At 41.7% G+C, this 22,242-nt stretch overlaps 1 protein-coding gene across 1 annotated transcript in view; it reads left to right on the top strand.

The window, feature by feature from the left end:
- SPSB4 (splA/ryanodine receptor domain and SOCS box containing 4) overlaps nucleotides 1-22,242 on the top strand; it is a 90,259-nt gene that overhangs the window by 14,903 nt on the left and 53,114 nt on the right. The window contains exon 2 of the mRNA XM_005441653.3: nucleotides 10,029-10,884. Within this exon, the coding sequence (XP_005441710.1) occupies nucleotides 10,191-10,884 (694 nt within the window). The 5' untranslated portion in view covers nucleotides 10,029-10,190. The remainder of the gene's footprint in view (nucleotides 1-10,028; nucleotides 10,885-22,242) is intronic.

Here is a 22,242-nt window from a genome sequence, read left to right as displayed (position 1 = left end):
AAGAGTGGTGCTCCTCAGGGGTTGGTATCGGGACATCTTTGTCATTGGCACGGTCGTTGGGATTGAGCGCACCCTTAGCAAGTTTGAGGACATCAAGCTGTGTGGTGCAGTTGGCACGCTGGAGGGAAGGGATGCCTTCCAGAGGGAGCTTGACAGGCTTGAGAGGTGGACCTGGGCGAACCTAATGAAGTTCAACAAAGCCAAGTTCAAGGTCCTGCACACGGGTCAGGGCAATCCCAAGCACAGACACAGGCTGGGCAGAGAATGGACTGAGAGCAGCCCTGAGGACAAGGACGTGGGGGTGCTGGCTGACGAGAAGCTCAGCATGACCTGACAATGGGCATTCACCGCCCAGAAAGCCAACTGTATCCTGGGCAAGCATCAGGTCGAGGGAGGGGATTCTCCGCCTCTGCTCTGCTCTCGTGAGACCCCCCTGCAGTGCTGCCTTCAGCTCTGGGGCTCCCAACGTAACAAGGACATGGGCCTGTTGGAGCAAGTCCAGAGGAGGCCACGAAGATGGTCAGAGGCTGGAGCAGCTCTCCTAGGAAGACAGGCTGAGAGAGTCGGGGCTGTTCAGCCTGGAGAAGAGAAGGCTCTGAGGACATCTCATGGCAGCCTCCCAGTGCCTAAAGGGGCCCGCAGGAAAGCTGGGGAGGGACTTCTGACAAGGGCATGGAGTGACGGGACGAGGGGGAATGGCTGGAGGCTGGAAGAGGGCAGATTTAGATTAGATGCTAGGAAGTTTTTTTTTCCTGTGAGGGTGGTGAGACTGGCCCAGGCTGCCCAGAGCAGCTGTGGGTGCCCCATCCCTGGCAGTGCCCAAGGCCAGGCTGGACGGGGCTGGGAGCAACCTGGTCTGGTGGAAGGTGTCCCTGCCCACGGCAGGGGGGCTGGGAATGGATGATCTTTAAGGTCCCTGCCAACCCAACTGTTCTGTGATTCACTACTGAGACCCAAAGTGTCTCACATCTTCAGGAGAAGTCACAGACTCTTGATCTGAGGATATAACTGCCTGTAAATCTTTAACTCCTTAAAGCCCTGCGGCCTTTTGCAGCCTTTCTCCTGCATTACTATGTGCCCTACATATTAAATTAATAGTAAACACAAATGAAAATGCTACTGTGTAAAATGGGGGAGCTTTTATGTGCAAAAGGAAAATCGGTTATATTGCTTAGAGCTCAGGCAATTTGTTTCATGGTACTGCTTTCTCAATCATCCCCGCTTGTCTGGGCAGTTGTTATCTGCTGATAGATGGGTTTTAGTAGAGGCATGTGTTTAAGGCAGATGAAATTCATTGCTGTTGCTTAAATGTGTTGAGTTTTTGTTGATAAAACATTTATTTCCTTATTTAACAGGAAGTTGGTTTATCTTCTTGTTAGCACTCAAAATCTGTACGTAACTTAATTTGTGTTGCCTCATCTGGGAAACACAAAATCATCTCCACAATTTGAATTTGTGATGATGCTTCCTTAACTTATGTAAAGTGTGTTTACTTTATTTCTGTTCTTTAAAAACAGACACTTTAGAAACTTCAGGACTAACAAAGCATTCCTTCCTGAATTTGTGTCTTGTGGCTGACTTGCTGAGAAATCTTTAGGACACTTTGCCTGCAGTTACAGCTCTGACGGTAGCTCATTCTCTTCTGGGTTCCTTGGCGAGATGTGAACTCATGGTCCAGCCTGGTCTTCCATGTGGTTACTTCCAAGATGTCCGTCCTCTCCCCAGCTGCCTCTCGCTGCTGTTCTGTCAGATTTGTCTGATGATGGCTATTGACTGAAGTAGTTAAGGGGGAAGGTTTAGGAGGGATGCAGATGGTGTGATTGTGTAAGCCTATTTTCCTGTAAAACAAAAGAATATGCTTTGTTCAGGATCAAACTTGTTCTCATGGATTAATCTCCTACATGTTTGTGCAAGTACAATGGCTGGGTTCCCTCCAACCCTGCCCTCCCCCTCTTCCAGTGCAATCCTGAGTGGAGGAAATGGGCCTGAGCCCCGCATGTGTTAGTGGCTTCCGTACAGCAGATCACCCACGGTTTGTCCAAGACAGCCTATTTGGGCATCTCTTCTGCATCAGTCTATTCAGCTCGCTGTAGGGGGAAGAATGTCTTCAACTCTTGTCTGTTGTGTTTGGCCAGAGGCACAGTATGGGGTTTTTTGTCACTGGAGTTTGGAAGTGCTGTTGGAAGTACTCAAGTCATCCAGGTCGGATCAGGAACTGCCTCTAATGGGCTGCTTCAGCTGGAGCATGCCCACTGGCCATGAAAGCATCTGACAGGTATTGTCTGTATGCTGCCAATTCAAATGAGAATTAAACAAAGACTTAGAAGCAAAAGAAGAAGGCAAAAGCATCCTGGCCATTCCAGACGCATTGCAAATTTTAAGTCATTAGTGAATGTCTTATTTATAGTGAGGCAAAGCACTGGAAACATCCAGTGCAAAATGTATAGACAGTTCCACTCTCACAGTGCCCATCTGTTGTAGAGTCTGGTAAGTCCACAACAGCCTTGTGATGCTTTAGGTGCCTGCAGAGCTGCTATTAGTGGGTGTTCCTCCCTACGCCCATCCTCATCATGATACTGCCCCTAGAAAACCAGTTGTTACCTAGGGTCCATCATGATGTATAAGGACTCACCAGGCTTGGAAAACGTTGATGCACATAATATACTAAGACTGAAGCTTGAGCGAAGGGGGCAGATTTTCACTGGAACATGTTATTACAGTTTCTCCAGTTGCAGTAAAGTTCTGGTGAACAATGGTGTCAAGCTAAAGGAGCCCTGATCTGACTGTCACTTTCTAACATCTTTGGACCTTCCTTCCTGCTTGGGGATCATCTCTGGCACATTCCCTGGGATTTGCTGCTGCCTAGACTGAGGAATGATGTTTTCCAGGAGTCTTATCTTTCATCTGTGGCATTGTAACTTATTTTAAAGGCCAGCCGGCTCTACTGTACATTACAGCAAAAGGAATCACATCAAAAGAATGGTTGTGAGAAGTATTTGGCCGCATCTGAGGTCATTGTTTAACGAATGTTCTGGTTTTGAAATTGAATCTGTATGGGTATTGATCCTTTACAAAGCTGTAAAGGTAAAATGTAAAATTAATTGTCTAAAAAAAAGTGTTAGGCTGGTGAAAAGTAGTAATGACTGGAGAGAAATTACAATATTAAAACAATTATTCCTTGGGCTTTAAATCTCATGTGGTCTGACACTTATTGGTAGTACTTGATGATCACAGCTGAGTAGAAATGTAAAATGGCAAATGATCCTGTAAAATCCAAAATGGAGTTGAAAACATAATTCTCAATTTAATGTTAAGCCTTTTTTCATGTGTTGATTTGCTCTTTTAATATAAACTTGGTACTTGAATGTTCAAAATGGCTATGTCAGCCATTTGGGAAAGACAGGAAGGTATTCACTGTAACAGAAGGGTGAAAGATGAATTGATTTTGTGCCAGAAGGGTGAGGAAGATGTAAGCAGAAGCTCCTGACTACTGAATTTAGATACCAAGTTCAGCTGTGCCCCTTAGGGCAACTTGAAGCAACTGTGGAAATTTACTCCAGGGTTTGGGCTGGTGCCTAAATAGATATTTCTTTCAGCTTTCTTTTCTTTTATTTTTTCCCCTCTCTTTCCTTATGCCAGAACAAGTGTTTACATGACTGTCTGATGCCCCAGATCAGAGGGCTTATCCACCTGAAAATAACCTGGCAAAATAAAATACTACACTTCCTTTAGTTTTCTGAGGCAGACCCATCTCGAGGCCATTTGAATGCAGGTGGCTGCAAGACAAAAGGGAAAAATGAATAGGAAGGGGTGGTAGAAGGGATGTAGCAGCTTGAACATCTGTAAGTTTATGGTAATTGTGGAATCACATGGGTATTCCTGTTAAATACCCTGAAAAGAAAGTGAATGTTTCCTTTCAGTAAGGAATGTTGCTGTTTTTAAAAAGTACTAGAGTAGTAAAAAAAGTAAATTTTATTGTATTATGTTGTTATATTGTTTTTTTGAATTACACTGCTGTATTCTAACTGAAAAGTAAATATGTAAAAAAAAAACCCCAACAACCAAAAACCAAAAAACAAAAAACCCCCTGTTTACAGAATTGAAGTGGTTTATTGTCATCTTTCACATTTCTACAGAATATAAATGTTTGCATCTAAACCCAACTTTCATTACCGGAGAGGCAAATTCCAGAAACATGCAGAGAGGCGGAAGGCATCAAACCAGCCCAAACCCTCAAATCAGCTCAATTCCAAGTACAGTGGATGAAAGCATTTAAAAATACACATTTTGCTGTATTCATAGCTACGCAGGATTCTTTCTGAATTCTTCATCATATGACTAAGGTGCTTCTAACTAGTGGTACAGATGGTGTGGTATTTCAGATTATTCTAATTCCAAGCAGCTAAATGCACAGTCTATTTTAATAACAAGCTTATCTTGAATTGTGAAACAATTACATTTTTTTAACATTACAAAACAAGTTACTCTTTATGGAGGAATGTCCTTGGGATTTTCAGGAATTGAAGAAGTCATGACTTACATGTGGGATGAACAATGCAGCAGTTAAATGTCATTTGCTCAGTGTGCATGCAGCATAACATTTTATCTGTAGCACAGGATAGTTCAGGGTATCCAAGCATTTTTGGCTTTTTGCATTGTTACTGTATATTCCCAATTTGACAAAGAAAGCCAACATTGTTCAAAATGGGCAGTAAATCAACAGTGTCAGATACCAGGATCTATAGTTGAATCCAAGCTGGCTAATCTTTTTTGGGTGCCAAAAATGTGCTTAATTCATTGTCACTCTCAAAACAGTGCTGTCGTGGTTATGCAGCTGCTTACACACTGGGAATGCAGTTGATAGATATTGGGCTTCATGCCTTTGTCTGGGTGAAGGTAAAAGGCCTTGTTCCTGAACTTCTAAACCCTTCTTCATCAACTTGCCCAGCTCAGCAGAGCTGCTGTTTTTCTTCTTTCTAATGCTCCTATAGAGATGATAGGACTAGGGTTAAATTTAAAGTACTCAAACACTTAGGGTACTGGTTCTGTTCAGATATCTGGGGAAAAAAAACTGGTTTGGTGCCCGTGGAGAAGATGCTTTGATTCAGAGCTTCCCGTTGCAATTCTGTTAAGAGTTCAGGAGCCCTTGCTTGCTGGTGAAAAGCCCAGGTCAGCAGAGGAGGTGGCAGTGAAGTCTGGCTGCAGGAAGGAAGAAACCCAACAAGGGTCAATAGCAAAAGGTGGGAACTGCTGTGGGAAAGTTAGAAATGCTGGCAGATAGAGGCATCCCCTTCCTTGCTTTTTCTGATAGACAATTTCACCAATCAGTGTTGTTGATTGGGACTCACCTGACTGGTTCTTACTTTTTTTGGTAACTGTCAATTTAGGAGAATTAACCTAAGCCTTAGCATGTTCTTACTGCAGTTTTTGAGTTGCGTTTATGTGGTGTCATTTCTCATGGGTGATTTTCAAGCTTTCTGCATGTCTAGCTCATAATCCAGAGGGAAATACAGCTATGAATTCTGAAAGCTGCCTTGCAGAAAGCATATTTCTTTTATCAGCGGTTATATTCTACTGATGTCAACCTACGAGTTGTTAAAAAATGCACCCTATTTAATTACAGCAAACTGATGTCCCAGCAACCCTTTCTCTGGTAAGTTTATTTTGTGTTTTTATTGTGAAAAATTTCCTTACATATTTTGGCAGTCTGCATGAGGACACTGCTGAGCGACGTTGACACACTTCTCCTGTTTGAAGCTGGCTTGCTCTTGTACAGTACATGTAGTCTAATCATCATACCCTGACAAAGCGTGACATGAATGTGAAACTGTGTGACAGAAATAATTTAGGTTACAAAAGCTTAACAGTCTTCTCAACCAGAGATTTCTAGTTGCTGAAGGAGCGTACTAATGTGGTGGTCGTTCTCTTCCTGTCAAAATACTACTTTGTTTTCTACAAAATATCTTTTATCACAGGGATAACTGATGAAATTTAGTGTTTCAGTTGTAGTCACTGAACAGGTATAAGGGAGAGGTCATATATTAAGCCAGATTGAAATATTTTCTTATTTGCCAATTCCTGTAGTGGTTTGAAATGACTGGAAGTGCAAAGCTTTGGGAAGACCTTTGAAGCAAAACTATACAGTGAAAATGCATGTTCTTTTAATTTCAGAATATTTGTGTGCCTAGTGAGAGGATACAGGCAAGGAAATCTAAGTTTCTCCAAGTAGTATAAGATTACAAAAAGTCACGGCAGTTGAATGGTGGTGCTGTGCTTTGCAAGTTTTATTAATTGAGGAGATGGTAAGAAGGTTTTACATCCAACTGTTTCAGCAAATGGGTTGAATACTACATAATCCAAAATGAGTAACATATTCTTTCAGGTTGACCCACAGCTTTTCCTGTGTGGTGTAGCCATCCGGTCCCGCAGACAGGGAGCCGGTTTGGGGTACCTTTGCCAGATCTGTCACTCTGCTTCCCTTTGTGAGCGTGTACTCAGCTTTCCCAGCAGCCCCCCACGCACAGTAGTTGTGCAGCTGTATGGGGAGAGGCTGCCTGGAGATCCTGGCAGTAATGGTGTGTGACCAAGGCTTCTGTGTTGGGGGTCTGATGGTACGAGAGATGTAGGGAGGGGTGTTTGCCAGTGGAGATTGGCTGGGTCCTGATAAGCTGCATTCCTGCTACAGCAGTTTCTGGTGAGGAGAAGGACAAGGTGATGCTTCTGCCATTCCTTGCTTCAGTGTGGGTCTCTGCCATCTGCTTGGTGTGAACGGACAGGATGCAGACAAGGAAAGGGAATAGCTGATCTTGGCTTTGAGACAGGCTGCTCCTGCAAGAATCCAACGGGACTGTTATGAGCTGCCAGGAGGGTGTTCTGCATGAGTCGCTCACATTAATGTTGCATGGATTGCAAGCTGGAGGCATGTGTTTCAACCTCTCACTGCCTCCTCCTACAAAGTTTTCATGTCAACTGCTACTCAGAACCAGCAGTCAGAGCCATCAGATCGCAGCCAGCACAGGGTTACACCTTTTTTTGCTGTACTGGTACAAATGATTAAGAACGGTGCCTTTTTTTTTGTTTGTTTGTTTTTTTGTTGTTATTTACTTGTTCAAGTCTGGTGATACTTGAATGAGATCAGTATGGCTATAGTTGGCCTTCTAGTAGAAGCTGAAATAACTACCAGCTACACAGAACTAGGATGCAAGAGAGTATAATATGATGGGTGGGAGAAAGTATTTGATGAAAGGTAGCTTTTGAGCTGTTCTGCTGCTTAGCAACTGCCATGTCTTGAATGCATTGGTAACTGTAAGATTTTTACACTATTGTTCAGTCCTATGTCCATACAAAGCTATTTGGCAAAGCATCACATTATATAATTAAATGACATGGTAATGTCCGTGTATGAAGAAAGACCTAACTGTAAGATGCAGTTTCAAACCAAAGTACTTACTGAGCACATCCCAGAGCAAAGGCACAGCGGCGTGTGTATCAAGGTACTTATAATGATGCATTTCACTCCTCTGTATTACTGGTCTATCTATTATCAGCCTATTCGTTACAGTTTGGGGCACATTAGGAGGAATGTCTGCGGCTTGCCAAGTGAGTCACTTTAGTGTTTATAATCTATTGGTGATTTGCCAGGCAAATGTCTGTGCCAAGTTTAGTTCCTCATGTGATGAGGAAGTGATACAGGAGGATGCACCGAGGACTTCCCCGGCCATCTCCCCTCAGCATTGACAGGAATGTGGCAGTTGTCTTGTGCTTTAAAGAGTACATTTTAAAAGGCATGTAGAGCTAAATCTCATAGAGAAATCATCGAGATTCCTTTGGAACATCTGACATTTTCCCTTTCCGTATCTCCCTTTCAAGCTCAAATAAGCACCTTTTTAAAAAGGAACAACCCAATCCCAAGCACGTGTTCTTCTAGGAAAGCTTGCTTACTGATGATGTTTACTCCCTGGTATTTCCCTGTGTGTATATTAACATCATTATTTCATTTCCCCCAGGATGGTTTAGTGTGGAATAAAGTACTGAACTTGCTTCAGTGGGCCAAATTTGCCATAGTATCTTTGAAACAGCCCATGAGTGCCTCTGCAGTAGTGGAAATGGCAAGTGTCAACTTTAACGTAATTACTGATTAAACTTTCAGATCACTTTTACGTGGTTTGGAAAGAAGGATGGGGGATTGTTCAAGCTAATCTTGTGGGAAGCTCCTGTGGATTGTTCTGAAGCCTTCTGTAGGCATGATATGAGGGGCTTGGGGGCTTATGTTTAATTTTGATTTTTGAAGATTAAAATTAGGTGTAAAGAGGTGGTTGTTGTATGCTCAGGTGTGAGCATATACCCATATGGGACCAGCCACCAGAAAATAATATTTTTGTATAGTAACTGTCACATGGCTTTGCAAATCAACTTTTAACTTTTTTAACTTTCTTTTTTTGGCAAAAAAGCTTTCATGTAACATAGGGGTTGTTTCATTTCTGTATTTAATACACACAGAAAAAACTTTACATGGTGTTGGCCATTGTAAGTAATATAAGAGCTTCAATCACTTCTAAAACATAGTTGGATGGTAAATTTTACAGGTATTTTTTTCCTAGATTACTCTTTTTATTTCCTTCCCTTGTGAGTGTATGTTGCTTACTTCTTTCAGAAATGATCTTTGCAGTGGGACAGGATGTCTGGGGTAGAAGTTCTTTAAAAGGAAGAATGTAGACCTGTGACTTACTAAGTGAAGTCTTGCAAGATGTATGTTGCAAGACTTTGCAATGCCTATGTCTGCTGGTTTGTGCTTTATGAAAACCAGCTCTCGCCTGGGCTCTTCAGGCTTTTGGGAGTTTGGTGACTTTTGCTGCTGCTTGAAACACTCCATTGCTCTGTCAGTAAATGAGCAGAGTGGGTCTGCTCAGCTAGATAGGAGCATTCCTGGACCTGGCGCTTACTTTGCTAGAAGACAGAAGTATGTCTGCTGCTGTAGATACTTTACTTGGTCCCATGTCAATCATCCACTCATTTTTTTGGGACTTTGCCTTAATTTTTATTCCTTCAGTACTTTTAGAGGTTCTTGGCTTCCCTTTATGTTTTACCTGAGCTCTAAAATCTGAATGAATTCAATTTATCCAGGCTGTAAAAACTCTTTCATGGGTGTTTTTGACCACTTCCAGCTAAATTATCACGTTTGTCTATGGAAGCACAGAAATAATACATTTCAAAATCATGTTTTCATCTTGGTATGTCTTACTGTGTTCCCATCCTCCTCATCAGCGTAATACTGAAATATAGAAAACATGGGTTAGCCTGCTGTCCAGTAGCATGAAGAACATACCCAGCTGTAGTAGCTGCCTATTACAGAAATCTGCCAAAAACCTGAAACTACCTTTCTTCTTTTGTCCTTCCATGGCTCCTCTTCCCACTTTTTTTTTTTTAGCTTCTTTATAAAAAAAAACCCACAAACCTAAAGCTTGATGAATTTATTTTTGTTTTTATGTAAGAACAGGATAGGTTAAAAGGAAACACTAAAATTTTGCAGCCATTTGCTGTCAGCTGCATTTATTTTAATAACAGCAGAGAAGCCGAAGCCCTCTGCCAGGACCCAGGGAAGAGAACAGCTAGGAATAAAAGGAGATTCCGACATAGTGCTTATTCCTGAGGCTGTGAAACAAAAGCATAAGTGAAAGTGAAGCTATGGCTGAACGTAAACTTTATCACTGTTGCTGGGGATTAGCGTATGCCTTCTTCAGGCCTGCTGTGAACTTGGCCAGACAAAATAGGTGGAAGGGCAGAAGGTGGGGAATGTCTGCATCCTATTATGAATGGGAGGAAATGACTGTCTGCACTCTGGGCGCTGGTGGGCTCGGCGTCCTGTGGGCAGGCTCGTCAGCGCTGAGGGATACTGAACAAAAAGTGGTGAATTGTCAGCTTTGGTGTTTAAAATAACTACTAGGGATGAGAAGAAGTTCTTTAAAAATATGCTGTGGGTTTTCTGTTGGCTTTCTTAAACTAACTGGAAACTTTCTGCTTTCTTTCAGGAGCATTTTTTCTCTGAAAACATTGCTGCTAAAAAGCTCCAAACAGGAGAAGTAAATCCAGTCAGCTTGTCAGGTCACTGGCTCAGTGTAAAAGTGCTTTCATGAGGTAACGTTGGGCCAAAGTCAACTTTTCTTTCTCCTTTGTCAGTCTGCAGCCAAGCAATGGGCCAGAAAATCTCAGGGAGCATAAAGTCTGTGGATGTGAGGGAGCCCCCTTATAGGCCTGTCAAACGAGAGCTGAGAGGCCCGGATTTTTGCAAGCCAGCACGACTGGACATGCTGTTGGATATGCCCCCTGCCAAGCTGGAGGTCCAGTATAAGCATGCTTGGAACAATGAAGATCGCTCCTTAAATATATTTGTAAAGGAAGATGATAAACTGACTTTTCATAGACACCCAGTTGCCCAAAGCACAGATTGCATCCGGGGCAAAGTCGGCTACACGAGAGGCCTGCATGTCTGGCAAATCCACTGGCCCACGAGGCAACGGGGAACTCATGCTGTGGTGGGGGTCTCCACAGCCGAAGCTCCGCTGCACTCGGTGGGATACACGTCGTTGGTTGGTAGCAATAGTGAATCGTGGGGCTGGGATCTGGGACGCAACAAACTCTACCACAATTGTAAAAACCAGCCTGGGGTCACGTATCCTGTCTTTTTGGAACCGGATGAGTCTTTTGTACTCCCAGACTCCCTGCTGGTGGTTTTGGATATGGATGAAGGGACGCTTAGCTTCATGGTAGATGGACAATATCTTGGAGTGGCCTTCAGGGGACTAAAAGGGAAAAAACTTTACCCCATAGTCAGTGCAGTTTGGGGGCACTGTGAAATTACAATGAGATACATCAACGGACTTGACCGTAAGTGTTACCATGTTTCTTCACTACGCTGTCTTTCAACTTTTGTCATGTAGGATTTTTTTTTTCTTTATCTTTTTGTTGTGATTGTGCTGGGGGGGAGTGGACTGTCCACTGTGCGTGGATTGCATCCCATAGTTACAGCCCATAAGTACTATCTATCAGATGTGTCTCATAATGATGACATAGATTGTATCAAAATATCTTCCCCTTGTGCCAAGCAGTGTCAAGAAATCTGTGTCTAAAGACAGCGAGCAAGCTGAGAAAAAAGATCTTGAGAAACTTCTTGAGTATATTTAAAAGAACAGTTTACTGCAGGATGTGTTTTAAATCTGTGGTTTTCAAATAGGATTTGTGGATCTTATAAAAATTTCCTGTAGTAGTGGGAACTCTTACATGGTGTGCATAAACATACCTGAATTCAGGCCAGTAGGCTTTCTTTCCATAGTTGCCTTGCCAGGACCCTCAGAAGCAGCTGTGGATCCCCAAGAATCTGGGAGCTCAGGTCAAGTATTGTTTTCAGCAGTTTGCCTGAAAGAGAGCTCTGTTCCTGAGTTCGTTTCAGAAGGTGCCCCCTCAGGAGCGTTTTCCTCTCCAGAAATATCAGGTTTTGGATAAGCATTAGCTATTTTTGATCTAAAGGAGTAATATCCCATTAAATCGTTCTGGAGTAAGGAACAGCGTGTTGCTGCTGTGACCTTGAAGTAGTAGCCCACCAGGAGATGAGTTGCAGAACTGGGTCTTGGCTGGTTATGCTTGCTGCTGGGGTGAAGATGTGTGCTCTGCTGGGTCCACACACGGCACAGCGTGTGTTCGGTCACGCACAGTTACCTACCTACAGCCAGCTCATCGGCTGCTGTCAACTGGGAAGTGGAAGGCAGAACGAGGTAGTAAGTGGAACTTCGTTCCTGTTTTAAGACTGTATTTCTGAGCTGTAGGAGGAAAGAGGAATATAAACACACAGATTTAACAAAAAGAGATGACTAAACTAAATTTTTGTGGGTTTGGGGCTTTATGAATGGAACTTGGTCTTGTATGCTTGCTATTACTCTCTTTTTACAACACCTGACTTTCAGTTACTGATTTCTGAAAGAATTTACTATTCTTTTCAATTAGGACGGGGAGGTCTAATTTTTTTTCTGTCAAGAATTAAATCTCTGCTCATTAGCCTTACACCTGACATACAAAGTAGAAACATAATTAAATAGCTTGACCCTGTTTAAGATTGCCTTTTCGTAAACATCTGTAATAAGCACTGGGGCAAAAAGTCTTTTTCTACAGAAGCCCTGCAGGTTATTACAGCCAGATGCTAAATGGCAGCTTCCTGAAGTGCTTTCATACAGGGGAATATCAGAGGATCATTAAGTATTTTGCAATTACACAGACACTGCAAAGATGCTGTGCTGACAGCTTTTTTTTTTTTTTTTTTTTGGGGGGGGGGTGGGTGGTAGGGGAGAGATACTTCTGCAAAGTGAATATTTGTGTGCGAAAGCAGGTTTTATAATACTGGGAATATCTGCCAAGCTAAGCAAAGTACAGCTCTGCTTGATCCACCACATCCACACAAGGAATCGTTCTGCATTCCTTTTGTAGCCTTCGCAGGGTGGCTCAAGGGACCTCTAGAAAGATGAAAATGCAGGAGGAGGATGTGAATGAGTTTGGTAGAAATTACAAAATAAAAGGAGCTAAGTAGGGAAGGATAGCTGTGGTCTGTGAGATGGCAGAGAGAAAAATTCCCATCCGGTTTCTCGTGGGATAATTTTGCTGGAAGAGGCAGGATAGCTTCCTAAACTATCCCTGAGAAAGTCAAAGTATTCTTTTTTTTTTTTTTTCTTCTTCTTTTTCTTATTCTTCTTCTTATCCCGCCCCCCCGAACCCATGGCTAAAAGTAAACTTGTGAACTAACTTTTCTGTAGGCCTGAGTGTTAGTGTGATTATGTGAAGAGGAAGTTTAAAGCCACTTTGCCATGGGGCAGTTTGACATCCTGGAATCGCATCATTTGTTATCACATGTTCACTGATCCATTACTGTTCTGCAACAAAAACAGCATTCAAGAAACCAAAGTAGCTTGTTCAGCTGGTGCTTTAAAGCAAACACTTCTGTTCTCTGCTAAAAGTGTTTCTATCCAGCCAGCCCTTGTGTAGCTATGCAAGTTTGGTCATGGCACTCCTCATGTTTGCTCTCATAGCATGTAATATTACAGGTTTTTATAATTGTTCTTGTGAAAATTGGAGTAGATCTTGAGGAACAGTGAGACACTCATGTTGCATTCACAAATTCAAATACATTTGAACATACGCATGTGTAGTTTTCTGGTTTTTTCTTCTTTTACTTTATAACCTTACAAATTCTCCCTCTTCCCCTGCCTCCCTTCTTCCCTGGTAGTGTCTCATACTGTTGATTGCAGCTTTTAGTAGATCTGGCAATAGTAACTTAGCTGTTTGTGAAACTATGCTGTGAAACAGTGACTTGTAACTTGCTATTTAGTGACTGATTGTTACTGCTCAGAATGCATACACCACAGCTTGCAATGGTTGTTTATGTGGTGTCTTACAGAGCAAATGGAGACCTTGACTGCGGGGATTTCTAGTATTTTCAGTACTTGCTGTTTAAATTCAGAGACCTCTGAATACTTGAAAGGCCTGTGTAATTCAGTCGCCTGGCAAAGAGTGAAAGACTTGCAGGAATGGAAGAGAGGAAGGATCAAATGATGGGCTTGTGCAGCTGCAGTGAACTTAAACGTATGTTGTGGCGGTATAGAGATGATGCAGACTTTGAAGTATGTTAATTACTGCATAGATGGCAGAATCCTGGAAGGGTAATGCTGCAGGTCAAAGACTAAGAACCTGTGTGCCCTCTGGACTCTGGGTACTGCTCCTAGAATAATGCTGCAGTTAAAATCAGTTGCAGCTCTTCCAGCTGTATCTGTTAACCAGAATATTCTGCTTCAGAAGCCACTTTGAGCATCATGTGATGATGTGCTGTGACTCACAAGAGTTTTTCACTCACATTTGAGAGAGTCAGAGTTGCAAATACTTGTCAGGGTTTGGGAGGAAGGTGGGGGAACAGGATGAGGAGTGCTTACCATAAGTACATTGAGTTCTTCCCAGGACAAACTTCTTAGATCAAATGCTATCAGTATTTAGCATGCTGATGCTTGCCCAGCACTGAAGTTTTACAGAATTTTACATCAGGCTTCTGACACTTTGCCTGTTGCAAAAATTAAACCCAAATAAAATAAGTGCAGCATATGTTATTTTTCAGATGCTCTTTTTGTCACAGTACACGCATGTTTAAAAAAAGCTAGGCTATTTATATTGCTCGTCTAATGAGCAGTCCTGAAGACTATTTATAGACCGGAACAGAGAAATAGCAAAACACTTGTATAAATGTATATTGCAGATCAGGACATATGTGTTAGTATTTGTGTGTTTAAACAAAGTGGTGGAAAACCACTTTATATATGTGTATATATAGGTGGAAAACACCTATATATGAACACTGTATAAGTGTTCATAATACAGTGTATCATAATACACTGAATAGGTGTATTAAAGCAATCATCCCAACAGAAGTTCTGGGGTCCTGCTTTTAAGTAGCAGCAGCCTGTTCACTGTGCCTGCAGTGAGCCGGTGCAAACATAAAAGTGAGGATGTTTGGCTGGGTGCAGGGAGCCGTATCTGCTCCTGCACAGATGCCCAGGACCAGCAGTTCATGTTTCTGGATCCTGCGCTCCCTCTGTGGCGCTGGGTTGCCTGGAGGAAGGGTGATGGCTTTGGCTGCTGCCTCTCAGAGGTTTGGCTGCTGGTGCTGAGCCTGCCCCTGCCCCTGCAGCCGGGGGGAAGGAGCCCTGGCCTTGTTCTGCGGGGCAGGTGTAGGGAAGGAGGGAGGAGGGGCCTCAGGCACATCCCCTTTGTTTGGATACAGCAACAGAAGTTCTGGGATGTGGGGGCTGTTCAGACCTTTAGTTTGTAGCCCTGCAGAAGACCGCAACTTAACCCTTGAATCCCTTGCAGGCCTTGGGTTGCACATCTAACATTGTGAAACAAGGATGATGTTTCTAAGCTAAAATAAAAACTTTGGAGCTAAGAAGCTTAGTGCAACTTTTCCCCTCTTTCCTACTGTTCTCAATTTATTTTAATTCACATTGGTCTGTCTCTATCATGCCACAAATGCTAATTATAAATATGGACTTTTTACCATAAAGAAATCTAAGTCAAAATTGCAAATTGTTAACTGCCAGGAGAAATACTGAATTTCTCATCAGACTCTGTGGGTTTCCCCCCAGATAGTTTTCAATTAAACTTTTTAAATGAATATGGTTTTTTGTTTATCTCAACCTGCTTGGTTTATATATTTATGTAAGACATTATTTCCATTGCAACCTCCAGAGTAACATGCTCTGAAAATGCAGTATTGCTAAACCTTAGGAACAATTTTCCCTACAGACATGCAATCAGAGTCTGAAGCGGTAGTGATTAAGCAGCTAATGCTGTGAAGAAGCAATCTTTAGCTTCTGAGATAATTTAATAGGAAACAGTATTTTCAGTTCCTACTTCAGGAATCTGATAGCTCATTGTTGGGGTTTATTTGTTTTCTTCCACATGCACACACACCCCCACACCCCCCCACCCCCCCACCCCCGGGTTAAGTGCATTTCTTGTCCTTTAATCCTAATTTGTTGACACTTTCTAATTAATTCTCAGCCTTTTCTCAGCAGGCTGAAACTACTATGTTGTCACTAGAATATGCTGCTCAGTTAATTGGCTTTTTGCTCCAGCCACCTCCTGCCCCTTCCTGGGGGTCCCTGCATTACACCTCTTGCCCAGATACTCTTCTTTTTTTTTTTTCAGTCCTCCCGTTTCTTTCCTGCCTTCTCCAGCTGAGCTTCCCTTCTTTGGCACCACTTGCCAATAATAAAGCCTTACCTACCTCCCCCTGCCTCCTCGTCCCTAACTTCAGGTAGGGCAGGTTTTGTTACTGGTAACAGTAGAACATTGGGTGCAGTGGTTGCTCTTCCAGGGCAAGGAGAAGGACATTTCATTTCAGATTTAAGGGTGTGACTTTAGCTGTAATGATGAATGGTCTTTGTAATGGTCTTTTTGGGTGAATGTCAAATACTTGTTTTCCTATTTGTAGATATTAATTGTGATTGGGTAGAGAATAATTTGGTTACCTCAGGTTAGTAGCAAATAGTTGCTTATGGAAGTATGTAGCTAAAACCACCTTCTCAAGCTCCTATGCTTTTAAGATTAGCTTTGTCTTGTTTTATACAACTTTGACCTATTAAGACCTCTAGCGATAGAGACTCGGGCAATCTAAGGCACTCATTAGCTTTACAGATAAGAGGGGTTTGGGTTTTTTCTGTTACAAACTAATCTAGTTTGTTTATTTAACAGGGAATCCAGTTACCATTGGCCTAAACTATAAGAAGGTTCTGGCATACTTCAAGTTTAGTAGCTCCTAAGGCTAAGAACAAGCGCCAGTAGTCCACAGCTGTGTTATGGTTTCTTTGCAACCTGCCATTCTTCTGGCTGTGGTTCATAAAGGTGCCATGGCAGCTGCCAAATCTGGCAGTTTAAAGAAAAAAACGCATGTTGATGTGTTCTGATCATGTTTCCACTGACTTCCCATGTATCTTGTTCTTAAGAAATAAGAGCCTTGCGTAGTGATGACTACATCTCTGTTCTCAAAATTGAAGTGAATGTTGTAATCTAAAGTTACACTTTGAATATCGTATTTATTGCTCTAAAAGAGCAATTAGAAAATTGATAGCCTTGCTTAATCCTTTTATGAATTTTCTCAAGTTATGATGCCGGAGTTACTCAGTGATGTGAACTAATTGTCACAGGTTTGTATTAGAAGTGGAAATTTATAAAGGGTATTTATGTTTGGATTTGCTTTATCTGTGTTGCTGTTGGGCGTTGTACAGCATAAATCCAAGCTTCAGTGCAAATAATGATGCATCTGCAATACATTATCCAGTGATACATTTACTTAATTACAAAAAATGTGTGTGCTTTGTCCACTTTGATTGTTTTCATAGAAGTTTTCTCATAAGCTATATTCTTCCTTAAGATACTACTTTGTCTCTCCAGCCACAGAAATTTCTTCCCTTCTGCGATCACAAGCCCTTTCTGCAGATGGCCTCTTTGTCTTCCCTTAAAGCCAGCATAGCTTCTCTATTAGGAGAGGCAGGTAGCGATGTAATTTATAGTTTGGGTTCAGAGCAAATTCCCCTTAAAAAAGGTAAACATGAGAAGACTCTGATCTTCCTGGAGTATATTGTGGTGAGTGGCAATTTATATACTGGTCTCCATACTATGGCAAAATCCATATTTTTATGGTAAATTGACAGTCAGCGTGCCTGAAAACAAGCATGTCCAGAAATGCTGCTGTGTTCCACAGATGGTTCCCCTGAAAGTAGTGACGCTGCTGTCTGCCTCCCTGTGTACACGAGAGGAAGGCTTCCCCCATAGTAACGCTGTGTTAAAATAATGCCGAGGCTGTGAAGTCAGACACTGAGAAGATGGCAAGTGGCAGAACGGGATTTGCTTTTTTGCAGCTGTAACTCTGAGCTTGGCGGCCTTCATCTAGCTGTGTCCTGCTTTCTCCCAGATAGTGTTTCACTCTGGTAAAAGGTGGTAAGTTTTGCTGCAGGTCATCTTTTTGTGTTCCTTTTCTGCCAGCGTTTTTAATTTGAATCTTTTCTCTCCAGTCCTCTGTGTCTGTGAGCTGGGGTATTTTGTAGTTTCCCAAGGATAGCCAGTGGGGAAACCTGACGGAGCATGACAGTGTTCTCAGATTGGGTTTTGCATTGCCCTTTGAAGATAACAAATGAAAAGTCCTACTAGCGAGGACAGGACTGGATCAAAGCTGCTGCTTGTCTTGTTTGATTCATGCATATACAGGGAATTTAAATAACTTTAGTCTTTCACTTTAAATTGTTTTGGGGTGGGACTGATGATCATATCTGTCTTCAGGCCTGTTATCAAACCTGATTTTTGCTGGAAAACCTCCAACACTAAAAGTGTGCGATGGGGCATTTCAATCTTCAGAGCTGAAACTCAGGGCTGAGGCAGAGGAGATTGTACATCAAATTCATTTGTGTCAATAACTTCTAACAGGACAAGAACTACGAGGGTTCTTTCAGTTGTTTAAACATGATTTTTAAATGTCAGCGGGTGGTGGAATACAGAAGATGAAATGATGACGCTCCTGAGAAGATTTCTGTTGGTAATTTGAAACAAACTGAGCATTTCATATAGTCTTCTGTGTATTGGCCAGGATTCTGCATGACTGGTTTGGAGTTGCGCATCTTCAGCATTGGTGCCAAGAGTGTCTGTTGCATTGGGAAGGTTATTCATTTGGCGCATTGGGTAAAATATTTTTGGTAATGTTTGTTTAGAATGGACTTAGCGGGTAGTAATTGAGGCAGGTGTCCAGTGTTATCTCAGCCCAGTTAGTCAAAGCTATAACTGTATTTTTGATGGACTTGGCCAAGAAAACACAAATTGCCTAGATGTGTCAAATCGGTATAATGAATAATGATATAACAGTATCTCCCTGCCTGATGTGAATGTTTCTTTCTGAAAGTGATGAACTTCCAGACCTGGCATATCTTTGGGCTGTTTTGTTTTTTAAAAAAACAGACGATAACTTATTACCTCTGTGTCTGCCAATTTCTTATTACTGTTGGGCCAAAAAATTTGCCTTATTCCAGAAAAGTGATTTGTATGAAACCAAAATGTGTTTTGAACAAGGTAACGTTAAAAAAAGGATAATTTTTGTTTGAGAATCACAGTTGTGTTTTCTCACAGTGGAGGCTTTTATCTCTACAGCCTGCTGCATCTCCATTGCAAATGGGAATTCATGTCTACATGTATTGTTTGGACACAAAATTTAATGAAGATGTGCTTCTGCTTTTCAATAAAAAGTAACTATAAATGTTTAATAATAATCTTCTTGTGTATGCCACGTATTTATGCCTATTCAGTATGCCACTGAATAGGCCACGAAGCATTGATACCTTGAAGCTAGAAAAAAGTGGCTTCTTTTTCTCTGTGGTTTCAGCAGGCTTGACGGCGGTAGTATATTTAACCAAGATAAGGCAATTAGGTTCTTTTAGATACTGGTGCTTTTCCTTATTTCTAGTATTTGCCTTTTATTTTTCAGCATTCGCTTAAGCATAGGGCCTGTAATCACTCTCAAAAATACATTCCTCTGCCCATCAAAAGAGAACAGTGTGTGTGCGGGTTATATCAGTTCACACTTTCAGAATTGAAACACTTCATGCTTCTGAAAATGCCTCATTTCCAAGTAATTAATATTATGTAAAATATTAATTTTTTTGGAGAGGCTTTTTTAAAGGTCTTTTTCTATAAAGGCTGAAATAATTTTTAAAGGCTTAGGAGTTAGGTTCTTTTTTAAGCAATTTATTATTTTATTTTTTTAAATAACAAATTATAGTTTTAAAGCTACCATTAGTATTATGAATATAATGCATTTTGCTTGAATAAAGAACTCCCCAGTAAGTTGCCTCTGGTAAAACGCATCATCTAGCCACAGGCACTATGTCAGAATCTGGTGTTCAAACAAATGCAGCCCCACAGCGTGCCTGGAGTTCACTTGCCTTCGCCTTGTAAACTTTTATATGCTTTGCAGTATTAACCGCCGCAGTGCTGAATTAGCACTTGCACTTAAAAAATTGTAAAAATTTTGACACTGATGATGTCAAAAGCTGCCACTTTTTATGAAACAAGGACTGTTAGTGACTGACTGGCGTTAGACTGGCGGGAGCTCCGGCATTGGCTTCTGCAGAAACGCTAATTAATTTCTTAGTTTGTATCGAGTTTCACAGCACTGGAAGGTCTCCTCATCACCTATATGGACTCACTGTATCTTTGTTATTTTAACTTAAGCAATTGCTTCAGTGTGCTATGTATGGGTGTAACCATGACTACATTACCCCTGCCATATGTGTAAACAATTTGCTGATTTTAGTGGTATGACCTATTGGCCTCTGCCTGTATAAACAAATGAAGGCCAAAGTTCAGAGAGATCAGAGGGGAAACTTTAAACATCCCGCAAAATCTGCAGTCCATTAAGTGTACGTTAGTATCTGGTTACAGCCAATCCTTTTGTACTTATAAATAATTTGTTCATGACACATTTGGGAAAGGAGGATAGCTTCGCCTGGTGCATGGGGACTTCAGGGCACGTAACTGCATTGGTGTTAGGTTAAGAAACCAGCTTTAGTGGTATTTTCTTGTCTTGGCAAAGAGAGTAATGCTAACACATGCTTTACTTTTCATCTAGATTGAGATTTAACATAAATGTTAAAATTGTGGGGACAGGCCATTGGAAAAAGGGCTACAGTGTACAAAGACCGAGCAACGGGTGACCCACAGGCAAGAGAATGAAATGTGTGTCAAGGGAGGAGGAGAAGGAAGAGGTAAGGTGAGAAGTGCCAGCAAGATCTAAGAAGATATGTTTGAAAGAGCAAATGTGAAGGAGACATTGGTGCTTAAAATGAAGAAAGAAGGCAGAGAAATGCAGCAAGAGGGTAGAAAAGGAAAGACGCTGAGACGTTGACAGAAGTATGTAAGCTGAGTAGCACATGGAAAAGAAAGGTCAGGACTATGGAAGTTCCTGAATGACCAAACACCCCTACTTTTACTTTCTTCACTTTCATCAGCGGTTTTTCTGGCAGGAACATGGGAGCTCAGATTCCAACCCCCAGCTGTCTGGTAGGGAGTGAAAATTCACCTGGCTCTTCCTGGTGTTAAGCACAGCCGTGCTGGGCTTTCCTGACTGCTGGAGACTGCTTGTTTTTGTAACTCAAACGAAGAGCCTGTAGAAGTTAAAGAACTTGACAAGTGTTTGGTGTGTTTTCAGTATGAACTTTATAGAAATCACTGTGATGCTGTTGACATCTCACAGGGTCTTTTTGTCATTCGTGAGTTTACAACTGCACATTTCAATTTGAGTAGAAATGAGTGAACTGCTAATGTGTCTGGATCTGAGAGGCTGAATCAACCCTGCAGATTTTTCTGGGATTTTCTTAGTTAATTACGGATGTACTGTTATTTTTTTAATTTTTTTCCTCTTCATTTTCTGAAGACTTACTGAAAAATTACATCTGTTATTTCTACATATTGGATCTTGTATCCTCTAAAACAATTTTATTAACTTCCAGGTATAACTGATCACCAGTAAGAAGTTTAAAGTGTTTTATAATTTCACTGACCGAGAATAAAGCAGAAGCTAAATTATTTAAGAGGCAAATGTTTTCAAAATCCAGCATGTAGCTTGATGTACTTGAAATACTGGAGTTCCAGCCTTTTATCATCATCCTGGGTGACATTTCTGAAATGAAACTCTGGTAGCATGAACAATACTAGCAACTATATGTAAACAGCAGCTTCCTGAGACTGCAGGGTTTTTTTTAAATCACTTATGCAGAGGAACTTCCAGGCTTCCTCTGGCCCATCTTTTCAAACACCTTTAATACATAATGCATATCTAAGCTATAATCTTAAAATATTAATAAAAATAAGTTTGTCTTTAAAGCAGGGTGGAGATGGAAACGTAACAGAAGGACAGACTGGACTTTGTACTGAAGGGGGTTTTGCCTTTAGCAGCTTCTCTGTCAGCGGAGCAGCAGCAGGTCTGTACTTTTGCTTCTTCCCACACATAGCTGCTTTGGTTCTCTGGATGTCCAGGGTCTGGTGTGGTATGGTGATAGCAATGTGAGAACCTGCCTGGCTGGGGGGTTCATATGAGGTGCTGCACACATGAGTAGTTAATGGGCGAAAGCTCACTGCTGAAAAGGAGTTGCAGTAGAAATCTGCTACAGATTGACTGTTTTCAAAACTGTCGGAAAAAGCTTGCCTTTTGGCTTGGTAGTGGGGCGTCTGTCCCCTTAGGGGCCTTCCTTGCAATGTTTTGCTGTTGTCATTAGAGATATTCTGTTGTGGAAGTGGCTCATCGTTGCATGTACAGTGCTACTTTCAGAGCAAGGAGAACCATTATGCTGTTGTGGCAGAAGAGTTTCTCAGCAACCCTCTTGCACATGCTGGTCAACAGATCCCAGAGCTCCAAGTAACTTCTCATCAGACTAGTCAGCTGGAACCACCATCTACTTTCTGTTCCCCAGATTTCTGTGTTAATAGAAACTTCCCTAAAATACAAGTATCAAGAAACATTTTGTGTATGAAACGCCAGTGAGCATAAAATGTAAACATCACTTTTACCATAGTGTACTAAATCACTTGTTGCCCATTATTCTGAATTATTGTTGTTTTGGTTTAACAGAAATTCACTTTAAGTGTACTTGTTTAATTCATAAGACATCTTAA

Source organism: Falco cherrug, chromosome 11 (genome assembly GCF_023634085.1).
Source record: "Falco cherrug isolate bFalChe1 chromosome 11, bFalChe1.pri, whole genome shotgun sequence".
NCBI classification, from domain to species: Eukaryota; Metazoa; Chordata; class Aves; order Falconiformes; family Falconidae; genus Falco; species Falco cherrug.
The sequence above is the reverse complement of the archived record's forward strand: the minus strand, read 5'-3'. Positions and strand labels throughout refer to the sequence as shown.